The sequence below is a fragment of the Terrapene carolina genome, unplaced genomic scaffold (assembly GCF_002925995.2).
Source record: "Terrapene carolina triunguis isolate 2854851 unplaced genomic scaffold, T_m_triunguis-2.0 Scaffold93, whole genome shotgun sequence".
Classification (NCBI taxonomy): Eukaryota; Metazoa; Chordata; order Testudines; family Emydidae; genus Terrapene; species Terrapene triunguis.
In genome coordinates, this window is record NW_020664444.1 from 449,071 (window position 1) to 462,664 (window position 13,594).

General features: G+C 49.0%; 1 protein-coding gene across 1 annotated transcript in view; it reads right to left on the reverse strand.

The window, feature by feature from the left end:
• Window positions 1-8,673, reverse strand: part of IL21R (interleukin 21 receptor) — a 28,673-nt gene extending 20,000 nt beyond the window's left edge. Inside the window, exons 1-2 of the mRNA XM_024215561.2 lie at window positions 8,664-8,673; window positions 2,555-2,629 (exon numbers count right to left, since the gene is read on the reverse strand). Coding sequence (XP_024071329.2) covers window positions 2,555-2,629; window positions 8,664-8,673 — 85 coding nt within the window. The remainder of the gene's footprint in view (window positions 1-2,554; window positions 2,630-8,663) is intronic.
• Window positions 8,674-13,594: the final 4,921 nt, after the last annotated feature.

Sequence of the window (13,594 nt, forward strand, 5' to 3'; positions counted from 1 at the left end):
CTCCTCATAAGTCATGTGCTCCAGCCCCCTAATCATTTTTGTTGCCCTCCGCTGGACTCTTTCCAATTTTTCCACATCCTTCTTGTACTGTGGGGCCCAAAACTGGACACACTACTCCAGATGAGGCCTCACCTTAAGCCATACTACAGTACAAACAATAATCAGCAAAGATTACATAAGTGCTGAATATTATATTAGAATCATGCCACCACTGTAATCCTCCTAGACTAGAACATTAGACCAGAGAATTCTGCATTTGAAAAACCTGACTTAAGTCCACCCATGCCAGCTCTTGGATGTCCTAGCATGGCAGATATCTGATGAAAGAGAGGGCACCTTGGAATAGGGGGAAAACAGCTATCTGTAAAATGCAGTGTCCCGTGGAGAGGGTTCTCCCCTGGGATGCATGCTCCTTAAGGGAAAACTCCCAGTGAGATGGAGAAGGACCATCTCACCAGGGCAGGGCATGCTTCACATCACATCTCTAGAGCCTAGGAAGTCTTGCGATGTCATCCTGACACCAGTGTGAGGGGCTTGCAGCTCATCCCTGTTGCCAGGTAGGCAAGATGCTGCTGCTCTCGGGTTTATGGGTTGGTCTAACTCGAGTGTAAAGCGAGGTGAGGCTCCATTTAGAAACAGAAAAAGAAAATCCAACCACACATCTGGTTCCTGCAGATGCTCTTTGTGCTGCTTGTTTCTACTCTAAATGATATTTTCAGAAAGTCAACTCTGGCTCAGTTAAATTTCTACGCAGTGGCCAGGAGCATTTGGTAAAGGACAACGGGCACCCACAGAGCACTGAGCTGGGTAATGGGACACGTGTATCCGAAAGAGTGGCTCAGCTTGTGGGTCCCAGGCAGGTAATTTAAAGGCAGCTGCTTCTCCAGTGGTGCTGAGCTGGCCATTTCTAGACTCTCTGTGCCTAATCATTATAACCAACATGTTTTGGAATCATTGTAAATCACACACATGAATAGAAGCCATTTCTGCTGAAACACCCACCAGCCCTGAATCTTAGGGGATGTCCACACTTGGAGCTGGGGGTGTAATTCCCAGCTTGAGGAGACAGACCTGCACTAGCCCTGACCAAGCTAGCACACTAAAAACGAGTGTAGACATGGTGGCACAAGCCATGGGAAGGGCCTAGCGTCCTGGATGGTGTGACCCAAGGACCTCTTGATGCCAACCGGCAGAGGGCAAGGGGTCCATAGGGGCACAGGGATCCCATAGGTTCACCAAAAGAGATCATGTAAGGTATGTTCTGAAAGCCTGTGTCATGCTGGTCATCACAATAATTGAGAGATGTGTGTATGGAAAATATGTTACATATATGTATTAAAAATGATGTTTTCTAAGTCTGTAGTTAGAAATAGGTCACTCAAATGTACTGTATCTTCAGACAAACTTCTCCAGGCAGGTGATGGAGACACGTCTCTGCCTGGTGGACCACTGTATATAGTGTGTCTTGCAACAGGAATCTATTCGCATACTAAGGCAAACGCTAATGAAGATCTGGTGGAAATTTCCAAAGGAATTTAACAGGAAGAGGTGAGTGGAGGGGGAGGAGACACACCCCTATTTTCAGGTGAACTTCAAAGGTCTATTCTGATATTTTATGGGTGCAAAGAGACACCCTGGCATTCCTTCAGGCTGTGAGGACAAGCTGCCAGTGGACTTGATCTTATGAGACGAGATCTCAGCCAAACTGGTTGAAAAGAACTTGAGATGAGCGCTCTGTAGGAGTTAGGGGAATGCTTGTTAGTTAAGGTTAGTCTCTAGAAAGCGTGTTATGATTTAGTTTTATATGTAACTGTTTCCAATAGTCTCACTCTCTATCACTTGAATCTCTGTTATTTGTAATAAACACTCTTGTTCTCTCTATGTAAGTATCTCAGTGCTGTGTGTGAAGCAAAGTGGTGATCCTGAGTTGAATCTTACAAGCTGGTGTGCACTGTTCTTTTGGGAACAGCAAATCGAAGAGCTCTGCGAGTGTTCAGTGGAACAGGGGCTGAGCACTCCACAGGCAGCGCCCCGAGGAGTCGGGGGTGGCGGGTGCCTATCGCTAACCTGTACAGAGAGAGGCCTGGCGGGCCAGGCTTGTGCTGCCAGAGGCTGGTGGTGTCAGGGAGCTGATCCACAGCAGGCCCAGACAAGACTTCCACCCACTAAGGGCAGCCATGGTGAGGTGCCTCACAGCCCTCGGTAATCCATCTGAGTCACTTCCCAGGGTATGGCCTTGGGGCAGCTACTCCCCCCCCCCCACTGCCACGGCTGCAGGCTATTTTTAGTGTGTTAGCTTGATCAGAGCTAGGGAATTACACCCTCAGCTTGGAGTGTAGACGTACCCCAAAAGCCCAGCAGTTGGCTGCATTGCTACAAACAGGTTGGGACAAAATAAAATCGAGCTTGAACCTTTAGCCTATAAACTTTAACTCTGGATATCTTGAGCCTCCCCCATTTCAGCCAGTTCAGCACAGCCCTAAACAATGGCCAGCACAGCAGGATACGAAGCCTCGCTGGTGTGAACGCCTGAGAAAGAAACCTGGGAACTTACTGTACTGAAGTAAAAGGAAGAAGGGAATTGCCTGGAGCTGCACTTTGTTCCTCATGTTGATCCCAGTTGGCTGTCCTGAAAAACAAAACATGAGCTCAGCCCAGCCACCAAATCGTGTGTGCGCGTGGGCATGAGAGAGACAGATATCAGGGAGCTTCACACTGCACTGTATTGTAGTTCAGTAAATACACAGATTACAGCACATGCACTCAGGCTAAGCTGGAGTCCTTGCTCACTGCTGGGTGCCTATGGTTAGAAATGCCATGCAACAGCGAGCAACAACATTGCTGCAACTAATGTGGGTGCTTGCACCTGTGTAGATTCTAGTGCTAGGCCCTATAGAAACACAGCAGACAGACAGCAGCTATGGAGACAAGCGGATCTGGTCTCCCTAAAAGCCGCCTCCTTTGTTTAAACAATCTCTAAGCATCTTGTTAAAGACCCCCCAGGAAAGCATGCGGGGCTGTGGCCCTTGGCACAGGACAGGAGAACTGTCTGCATATAACAAAATAAAGGAGTATAGCAAAGCCTCTCTCTCCTGCGTCACAGAACATTGGTGACACACTCATTCATTCAAGGAAAGGCTGTTCTGACACCATTGGCTAAAAAGCATTTATACGAAAATCTTTTGATTACAAGGAACAAGTAGGTTGATCAGATCTTTGTTTAAGATCCATTACGTGATAATCCAGTGACACTAAGTCACTGTTCTGCTCAGCCATGAAACGCAAAGGCTCTTGCTCTGATTCCAACCCCCGGGGACTTATGTGGCACACACAGTCCAAGCTTGTTTGCAGAATGGCTAACATTTATTTTTATGCAAATACAGAGGTATACACTGAAAGAGTAAAAAATACAATCCTTGCAGGGTTTGGGCTGGAGCGCCCCATCATCAATACTCACTGCAGATTCACCCTCTGCATAACACTGCCATCCCAAAAGGGGCCGGTGGTCCCCAAAAGAAACAGGGAGAGTTGTATGCCAGGAGGTTTTGGGTCCCAGAGGCACGTGGCTTTTGCAGAGGGAGCTAGCTTGCATTACAATCGAAGGATGCTCTTACCCAGCATTGTCAGATTATGTTGGGAGGCAAAGACACCACATTGCATGACAATATTGCAGCACTGTCACGGATATCATGAAAGTGTGACAAATGCCAAACCGAGGCAACGTGAGGTAGGACCTGTGGTCTCTGCTGGCTAGAGAGGGGCAGGCTCAGGCAGGTGGGCTGGGTCACACTTTGGCCACCCAGGCTCAAAGTGGACCCGTAGGAAGAATGGTAGGAGTGAAGCCAAAGGGTGCAGGGCATGAAGCTGCTGCAGCATGTCTTCCCCAGGGCCCTGAACAGAGATCAGCTCAGCGCTCAAAGATTCCCTGCGTGTCCCTCCATGCTCAGCAGTCCCGTCTCCGGAAGCACATGCACCACATGATCACTCAGTGATGAGGACACTAACTAAGCTCTTCTAACCTGGGGAATATTTTTGTTGTTTAAAAACTTTCCAGGTTTACTCAAATAATGAAAGCAAAATAAAATTAGTAACCAGCGAAAAGCCCCTTTGGCTCCTGAGCTAGTTCAGAGACTGACTCTCACTGAACCATGGCACCAGGGTCAGAGAATCAAGGCATATTCATAGCTGAACCGTTAGCAGGGCCAGCTCAGAAGACAGAGAAATGTCTTTCTCATGTGCAGCTCCACATCCCAGCTAGTAATAGGGTAGCAGGATACAAGCCCAACATGTCACTGTCACCCTGTCCGCCAGGTGTAAGCATTTTACTTTTTTTCTGTCAATAAATTATGTTCTTGTTCAACCATAAGTTACTGGGCCTGAGCAGAGATCCGTGGGTGACTGTCTATGCTGTGCTGTGCAGGGGGTCAGACTAGATGGCTGTACGGTCCCTTCTTAACATCCATTAATATCTGACTCCCGAGTAACATTCTCCCCAGTCCTCTTCGCCTCTCTTTTTTGCACCTGGATCTTCTTGTGTCATCCAGTGCTTTAAAAAAACCTCCCTTTCTTCCTTGCACCCCTTGGACATGATGCCTCCCTACATAACTGTAACTACCTTTCTATCCTCTGGAACTTTCTCCAGTTCTCTAAAACTTGGGCCACTGTCAACCTCCTTCTTCTACCTTCCCTCAGCTCCTGACGTTCCCTTCTCCACCCCCCCACTGCCAATCTTCCTGCTCTCAACAAAGCCCCTGAGAAAGCCGCCTTCTCTCACCTCTCCAGTCAGCTCTCACAACAGTGTCCTGGCCTGTTTCCACAGCATGGGAACAGCTCTCCGCTGGCCGTGTGATGAACAAGCTCCTCCTCTCTGATCATGAAGGCTCCTTTTGTTTCTCTTTCTCCTGGACCCCAGCGTAGCCTTTGACACCAAGCCACCTTCCCAGACCTGCCTCCATAACTCTGCTGGTCTCTCTAGTAACTAGCTACCTTCTACCTCTTGTGTATCATATCTTTGCATTTAACACTACTGCTGTGCTAAGAATATTCAGTTGGCACACAGCTTACAATACACAGAAGGCCCCACTCTACCTCCCACTGGCTGTTCTTCTTGACCAAATAAACTTGCTTTGCCTCAACTTCCTCCCACTGTGTCTCAAACACAGAAGTGCTTCTCTTGGGACAGTACTTCTCCTCAAGGACCACTCCCTCTCTGTTGTCTCCTTCTCAAAACTCCAGTTTGTCTTCAGTGCCTGTAATCTTCCTGTCTCCTTTCATCCTGAGCTCCCATTTTCCTTTGACATGTCCTAGGTTTCTTTGCGATCTTGGTATCATTCCCCATGCAAACCACTGCTTGGGTTCCACCTCTGCTGAAATTCTCACCCAGGCTTTTGGCTTCGCTCCCCTTAACTATTGCAGCTCCCTTTGCTGTGGCCTCCCAATGTCCTAGCTCTCTGGTGTGCATGGAATGCTGCTTCCTGCCTTCTCATATCTACAAAGAAGCAAGACTTACATCACCATCAAGCAGCTCTGCTGACTCCTTGTTCATTTCAGGATCCACTTCAAAACTGCTCTCCTAAAACCATTGGTAGATTTGCTCCAGCAGACCCTAATGGACTTCTCCCCTTTCACCTACATCTGCTCGGCCAATACAAGCTACATGTCTACTCCTCCAAACCCTCTGGCTATCACTTGCTCAAGAACCTTCTCCTATGCTTCTCCCCTGCTCAGAGACTGTTCAGAGAAAAGCATAGAAAAGATCAAGGGGCTGGAGAGCCTGACACAAGAGCAAGAGTCAAAAGTGCTACACTCCTCTAGCTTGGCTAAGAGATGAATACGTGGGGACAAGATTACAAGCTGCCACACAAATATTTGAGAGGGGTTAACACCAAGGAAAAAGAAGAATCATTTAGGGAGTACAGTGGGTGGAACTAAGAGTGAAGGGGTGAAATTAAGAAATGGAAAATTTAGTCTGAATATCAGAAAAAATATCTCAACACTGATATCTGTTAGGCTTTGGGATTATCTCCTAAGAGAAGGGGTCAAAACCATCTCACCTGAGATATTTAAAACTAGACTGGGCAAAATATTAGCACATGGGAATAATCATGCATTGACTTGTGGGGTGGGCTGGATGGAATTTAATCCCACCTCTAGCTTTTATGATCTCTTTCATTAAGAACATGTCTCCTGCAAGGAGTGACTCTGAGGCCCCTGCACTATTACTGTTGCAGTTACATAGCATTCCCCAAACACGGATACCACAGGATATAGGTCTTTGTCTACAGAGATGCAATAGAATGTAGGCAGATTAATGCACTCAATGCATTTACCTATTCTCAGCGTGGTGTACGTCTCTCGCTGCTTTTCCCCTTTGGCTCTTAGAGTCCAAGGCCAGGAAGGATCACCATACCATGTGGTCTGACCTCCTGTACATCCCAAGCCACTAAAACCACCCAACACCTCCACATTAACCCAACAACTGGAATTAGACCAAGGTATGCTGGAGACTAGGATGTTCCACAGGCAGATCACAGGAGGGTCTGAGGTGCACCAGTGCCTAAGGTCCCTGCAATGGCAGGGAAACAATTAAGTTAGAAACCCCCAGATAATCCTGCCAAGTGATCATCTCATCTCTCCATCGCTTTGTTCTCTTTCATGTTTTCTCTGTTCCCTGGCGCTTCTCGTTCTCTCTTTGGGAAGCACCCTCTTTCCCCTTAGACTTTGTTGTTTCTTTCATGTCCCATGTTCTCTGTTGTCCAATCTCTTGCTCTTGCCAGGGCCCCCCAGATCTCTCTCTCCTTGGCATCCAAAACTTTCTCCCCTTCTCCCACCAAATTTTCTGCCATGAGGTGGTAAGGGAGGAGGGACTGCTGCTCTGAGAGAGTCAGGGCAAGTGTGCCAGCGAATGCCAGCACCTGTTCCCTAGATCTTTCTGCTTCTACTCTGCGTTCTGTGCTGAGACACACGCAAGAGCAGAATAGCAAGGGAAAGGAGCAGCAGGTGTCGTTATGGCCCTTTGTGGCTGGATGAGCACATCGCCTGAACAGGCACAAGATGCAGTCGAGGGCCTTTTCCATTCCCAAGGCCTGCTGAGGCCCTAAGTCCCTGGGTACCACTAAGACCACCCCCTTCTTTGCCTCATTGACTTTCCATCTAATTTTTAATCAGAAAACACATCTCCTCCTTTTCCTACCCCATTAGTTCATCTCTGTTACTAATTTGGAAAGTTCACATGATGCGGAGCAATGAGCAACAGGATGGAAGCCCTGGGCTCTATTCTCAGATCTGCCACGGAGTCACTGTGTAACCTCGGACAAGTCATGTCCCTTCTCTATGGCTCAGTTTGCCTGTCTGTAAAAAGAGGACAAAGATACAGACTGAGCTCCCAGGCGATTTAGGAGGCTCGTAGATTCATGCATTCCAAGGCCAGGCGGGACCATTGTGATCTGATCTGACCTCCTGTATAGCACAGGCCAGAGAACTGCCCCAAAATGATTCCTAGAGCAGAGCTTTTAGAGAAACATCCAATCCTGATTTAAAAATTGTCAGTGATGGAGAATCCACAACCCTTGGTCAATTGCTCCAATGAATAATTACTTTCACAGTTAAAAATGTACGCCTTATTTCCAGTCTGAATTTGTCCAGCCATTGGCTCATGTTATACCTTTCTCTGCTAGATTGAAGAGCCCATTATTAAATATTTATTCTCCATGTAAGCCCTTAACTCTTTGTTAAGTTAAATAGATTGACCTCTTTGAGTCTATCACTGTAAGGCCTGTTTTCTAATCTTTTAATCATTCTCATGGCTCTTCTCTGAACCTTCTTCAATTTATCAACATCCGTCTTGAATTGTGGACACCAGAACTGGACACAGTTCTCAATTCATGAATGCTCATATGTCAAGCACTATAGAATTGCTAAGCACAGTTCTTTTAACCTCTGTACAGCAGTTTAAGAGACAGGTTGTATGAAAAGCACTGTACTAAATAAAGATGTCTGGTACTGACTTAGTAATTTATATACAAGTGTGAAAGCAGTGATAAAAATTGTAATAAACTACAGTGTGAGAGATGGAGCCTGTACCAACATGGCATGTTCAAAGACACATAGTGCTAAGCATCTGGAGATATGGAGCAGCCTGAGGGCCTGGGTCTACCTAGTCTAACCCTGTGTTTGTAAATGGTTACATGAATTATATACGTATACATTTATATAAACATTCTCCAAAAAGTCTAACTAAGAACTCAGTTATAAAAACGAACATGAAATAAAGATGAAATATAAAATTCCCAAACACAGAAAATAATTTCTTAGTTACAGCAAAACAAAGGAGAGAGGTTAGAAGGTCTACCGAGGTTAAAGATAATTCAGTGAAATGCACAGTAAGTGCTCTTCCCTGAGCATTGAGCGTGACAGCTACTGTACACAGCAATAATCAAAAAACAACTGACCATAGGGTTAAAGCAACAGGTAAATCAGAAAGGAAGCAAAATAATCCTTATTCTGCACAATGAAAGTCAATATGGATGTCACCAGAGGGGCAAATATTGTATCATCTATAGGAAAGATTTTAAATGTAGTCAAACTTATCAATAGAAACATTAACAAAGTGCTTCAAGCTGGCAACAAACCTCTATGGGAATTGGTTGAACCACTGATATTACCTTGCCTCATCCTTTCAGATGTCCATTTCAGCCTCCCAAAAATCCATAGGGCACTTGCCTGGTTAACACGTTACTGTCATTGCAGACACTGAAAGTAAAGGCTATGACAAGTAGGTGGAGTTCATCAGCACTGAATGAGTGAAAACTAAAAATCTGCTTGTGAGCAATACAGAGCAGTAATGTATTGGAATATACAGTGATATACGGTGGCTGACGTCACCTCTGTATCAGTATTACTGTGCAGCTAGAAGGATGTGGTGAGTACATTAACGCAATGAATTCATGACTCCGACACCCACACAGTGCTCCGTGCTGTATTTCTCTGCTCTCTAACGCTCACATGTGAGAAAACGGTGGGAGAAGTGGCATAAACCCACACTTTAAAAGGTCATTTTAAGGGGTTTTGTGGGGCTGGTGGATTCAGAGACCCGCAGTGCAGAAGCATCAGCACTGGGCCCTTAGACTTGAAGTGTTAATTGTAATTAATTCTACAGCCATGCATGGCTAACCGCTATGCTGCCATGTCAGAGGCAGGGACCCATCTGCAGCCACGCGCAGCTCTGCTCCATGCCTCTGGCTGCACTTGCTGGGCTGCTGGCAGCAGAACAGCAGGAAATCCCTGACAGACTCAGCAGCAGGAGGTGAAATGCCTGAGACTGAAGGGCAATGGGTTGGTGTAGGGCAGAGCAGAGAATGCACGCTGGACCCTGGCCACACAGGGAGATGCTGTGCCTTGACTCTGCCTGTCTGTGGGTTGGCAGTAGCCAGCTAGGCAGGCTGAAGGTTCTGAGGCCTGGGCAGATCTTCTTTGTGCAAAGGAGCATGACGACCAGGGCCGACGGGGGGGCGGGGGGGAGAAAGCCGGTACAAATTACCGGGGCCCGGCGGTCCGGAAGGGGGCCCGGGGCCCGGTTTCCCTGGCTTCCCCTCCTCCCCCTCTCGTTGGCCCTGTTTAGCTGGTCTGCCCTTGCTGGGGGGCCCGAAAAAATTCCGGGCCCGGCTTCCCTGGCTTCCCCCCCCTCTCGTCGGCCCTGTTTAGCCGGTCCGCCCTTGCTGGGGGGCCCGAAATTTTTTTTTCACCGGGGCCCGAACCCGCTCTCGGCAGCCCTGATGATGGCAGATGGGTCATTTCACCTCAGCATGCCCTGAGCTGTGGGGCAGACACGGGGCGATAGGAGCCTATTCCTCACACCTGCAGAAGCAGCCTTGGGGGAGAGGGTGAGCAGAGCCAGGGGCAGTTTGAGCGGGCCTGGAGAAGCCAGAGGGACCAGGGTATTGGAGAGAGTTAAGACAGGCTGTGGGGGAGGGAGGTTGTTTGAGGACAGGAAGGTGTGAAGAGAGATGGGGCAGCCAGAGGGTGTTGCGAGGTGTCTTGGAGCCTGGGTGTGTGTACTGGGGCGGCGGGGTATGGTCAGGAGCATGGCGGGTGTTTGGAGCAGGGGGATTCCAGGGACAGGCTCCCCTGCAGTATTGCCAATATCCAGCATATCAAAAATCATGAGTGAGACCCCCCAAATCATAAGTTTTTGAAAGACTATGGTGAGTTTTTTGGTCTGACCAGTGGTTGTTGCCAGGAGTGGCGCCAGGGTTTTTGCCGCCCTAGGTGGGGGGTCCTTCCGCGCTCCCAGTCTTCAGCGGCAATTCTGTGGCGGGGGGTCCTTCCGCGCTCCCGGTCTTCGGGGCATTTCGGCAGCAGGTCCCGGAGTGAGTGAAGGACCTGCTGCAGAATTGCCGCCGAAGACCCAGAGCACGGAAGGACCCCCCGCCGCAGAATTGCCACCAAGGGCGGCAAAATGCCGCCCCCCAAATCCTGCCGCCCTAGGTCGCCTAAATGGAAGCGCCGGCCCTCGTTGTTGCACTCCCCCCGCCCACCCCTGTGTACGGCTGACAATCAGCACTGCCCACTCTCTCATATTCATTGGGTCAGGGGATTCATGGGGTCGGGGCCCCGCAGCAGGAGCTCTTGCCCCACATCTGCCTGTCCCCCGCCCAGCCCCCCATTAGTCCAGCCCCCTCACCCCCCATCAACTCAGATCCTCTATCAGCTCAGCTTACCGGGGACAGGCGCTTTGGGTGACTGTAAGGGTTGTCCGGGTGAACCCGCGGTGGGAGGTGGCTGCACAGCCTGCTGCTCTGCCCTGCCCTTGGGTCCCATTGCAGGCCTGAGCATGGGGCTTGCTGGGGTGCCCCCTACCCCTTGCGCTGGTGCTCAGTGCAGAGGCCTGGTCAGCCCGGCAGCTGTACACGAGTCCCGTTCTGTTAGTGCAGCGCCTAGGAGCCCCCGGCATGGCTCGGGCTCGTGGTACCACGTGCTGCACAACACCGAGTAGCAGGCAGTCCCTGCCCTGAAGAACTGACAGACCCAGGGCAAGGGCAGGGCTGTAACACACGGGCAGAGGGAACAGGGTGTGTGGCAAACATCAAGATAGTGCCAAATTTTGGGGGTAGGGGATGCATTTAGTTAGGATGGGGTTAGCTAAATGGAAGGAAAAGGGAAGGGTTTGAACACACAGAAAGGGAGGGGCTGAGGGGAACAGGAAGGAGAGGAGAAGAGGTCCCTTGTAGTGCCTGGTGGGTGCTCAAAGATGGATAAGGGAAGCTAAAGATATCAGGACAAATCCCTGGCTCGCGGGGCTAAGGATAAGAAGGATCTGTTAAACTATACTGGGATCAGTAGCAATGGTATCAACCCATGACTAGATGGAGATGGTGAAATTGTTAATGATGCAGAAGTGGTCAATAATATTTCTGTTCTGTGTTTGGAAAGAAGCAGCTGGCTGAGATCTCTGACTTGTGCTGTTAATTTTTAATAAATCTTGGGTTCCCGGGGAGATTCCAGAAGACTGGAAGAGTCTAACGTGCCAGAATTCAAAAAGGGAAGTGAGATGAGCTGGATGATCATAGGCCAGGTGGCCAGATATCAATCCTGGATAAATTAATGGAAAAGTGAAGATGAGGTTCAGTTGATAAAGAATTAAAGGATATATAAATAATTGATGCTAGTCCATTGGGTTTAGGGAAAATAGGTTTTGTCCAACAATAGAGCACATGTTGGATGGTTTAAGAACTGGCTATCTGACAGATTGCAAAAAGTAGTTGTCAATGGAGACTCGTCATCTAATGGCGGTGTTTCTAGTGGTGTAGTGCAGGGATCAGTTCTAGGCCTAATGCTTTCAGCATTTTCATCAATGATCTGGAAGTAAATATAAAATCACCGCTGACAAAATTTGTGTTTTAATACAGCCATATGCAAAGTTACACAGCTGGGGACAAGGAATGCAGACCGTACCTACAGAACAGGGGCCCGTATGCTGGGAAGCAGGGACTCTGAAAACCATTTAGGCGGGGGTGAAAGTAACTTAACGGACTTACCGGAATACAGGGCGGCCGGGGTCCTGGGCAAGGTGGGGAGGCGGCTCTGGGGTCCTGGAAGGGGCGGGACCTTGGGCGGAGGGGGGCGGGGCTGAGGCCAGACTCCCCCAGCCAGCCCTTCAGTGGTGCCCAGCCTGCATTGCCCAGGGCTCTGGCAATGATTTAAAGGGCCCAGGGCTCTGGCCGCTGGTGCGGTAGCGGCAGCAGCGGCTGGGAGCCCCGGGCCCTTTAAATTACCACTGGAGCCCCGGGGTAGTGGCGGCCAGGAGCCCTGGGGTTCCGGAGGCAATTTAAAGGGTCAGGGGCCCCAGCCACTGCCGGGAGTCCCGGGCCCTTTTAAATCGCCGGGCCCCTGGGCAGCTGCCCCTTTTGCCTCCCCCCCCCCCATCAGGGGCCCTGCTGGTATGATCGGCTGTGTCCTGGCAACCACTTTCTTACTAGTATGCCGTGCCGTGCCGTACCATACCGGCTTACTTTCCCCTCTGGATTTAGAGGTCATAATGGACAAACAACTCAAAATGAGCTCCCAGTGTGACACAGTAGCACAAAGGACTAATGTGATCCCTGGATGTATAAACAGAGTGTGGGTATGAGTAGGGAGGTGATTTTATCTCTGTATCTGACATTGGTGAGACTGGTACCATGTACAGTTCGGCTGTCCACATTTTAAAAGGGATGGTGAAAAGCTGGAGAGGATGCAGAAAAGAGTCACAAAATGATTCAAGGAATGGAGAAAATGCCTGTCAGTGAGAGCTCAATCTGTTTAGCGTATCAGAAAGATGATTGAGATTTGACTTGCTTACACCCTATAAATACTTTCATGGGGAGAAAATACTGAGCACTAAGGATGCTTTAATCTAGCAGAAAAAGGAATAAAAACCCCCAACTGCTGGAAGTTGAAGTTAGACAAATTGAAATGAGAAATTAGGCACGATGATTTGCAAGCAAGGGTGATTAACCTTTGGAACAAGCTACCAAGGGATGTGGTGCATTCTCCATCTCCTGAGGGTTCAAATCCAGACCAGAAGCCTTTCTGGAAGAGATGCTTTAGGCAAGCACAAGTTACTGGGCTCAGTACCAGGGAACGCGGTGACATTTAAAGGCTTGTGATATGCAGGAGGTCAGACTAGGTGAGCTAATGGTTCCTTCTTGCTTTAAACTCTATGAATCTTGACAGCTGAGAGTCAGTTCTGGGGGGCAGGGGACTGGCAGGTCCCAGCAGCGCAGGGACAGCAAAGCATGTGCCCCCTATCTCGTAATGCAGCCCTATGGTCTTGCTAAACGTTTTAAACAACATTTACTGACTCGAAGCCACTGGCAGATAATTTTTGACCAGCTCTGATGGTCCCCATCGCTCCCACTTTAAGCGTGTGAACTGATTTCTTCCCTTTAGCTGCTGATCGCCCTCCCTCCCCCTTCTTGCACTGTAGCCGTAGGGTAGTTGTTGGGTGGGGCAGGAATGTAGTGATCGGAATGGGGTAGAGAAAGGTGGGGGTAGTCATGGGGATGGTGTATGGGCAGGGATGGGGTAGTGATTGGCATGAGAGAAGGATGGGGTG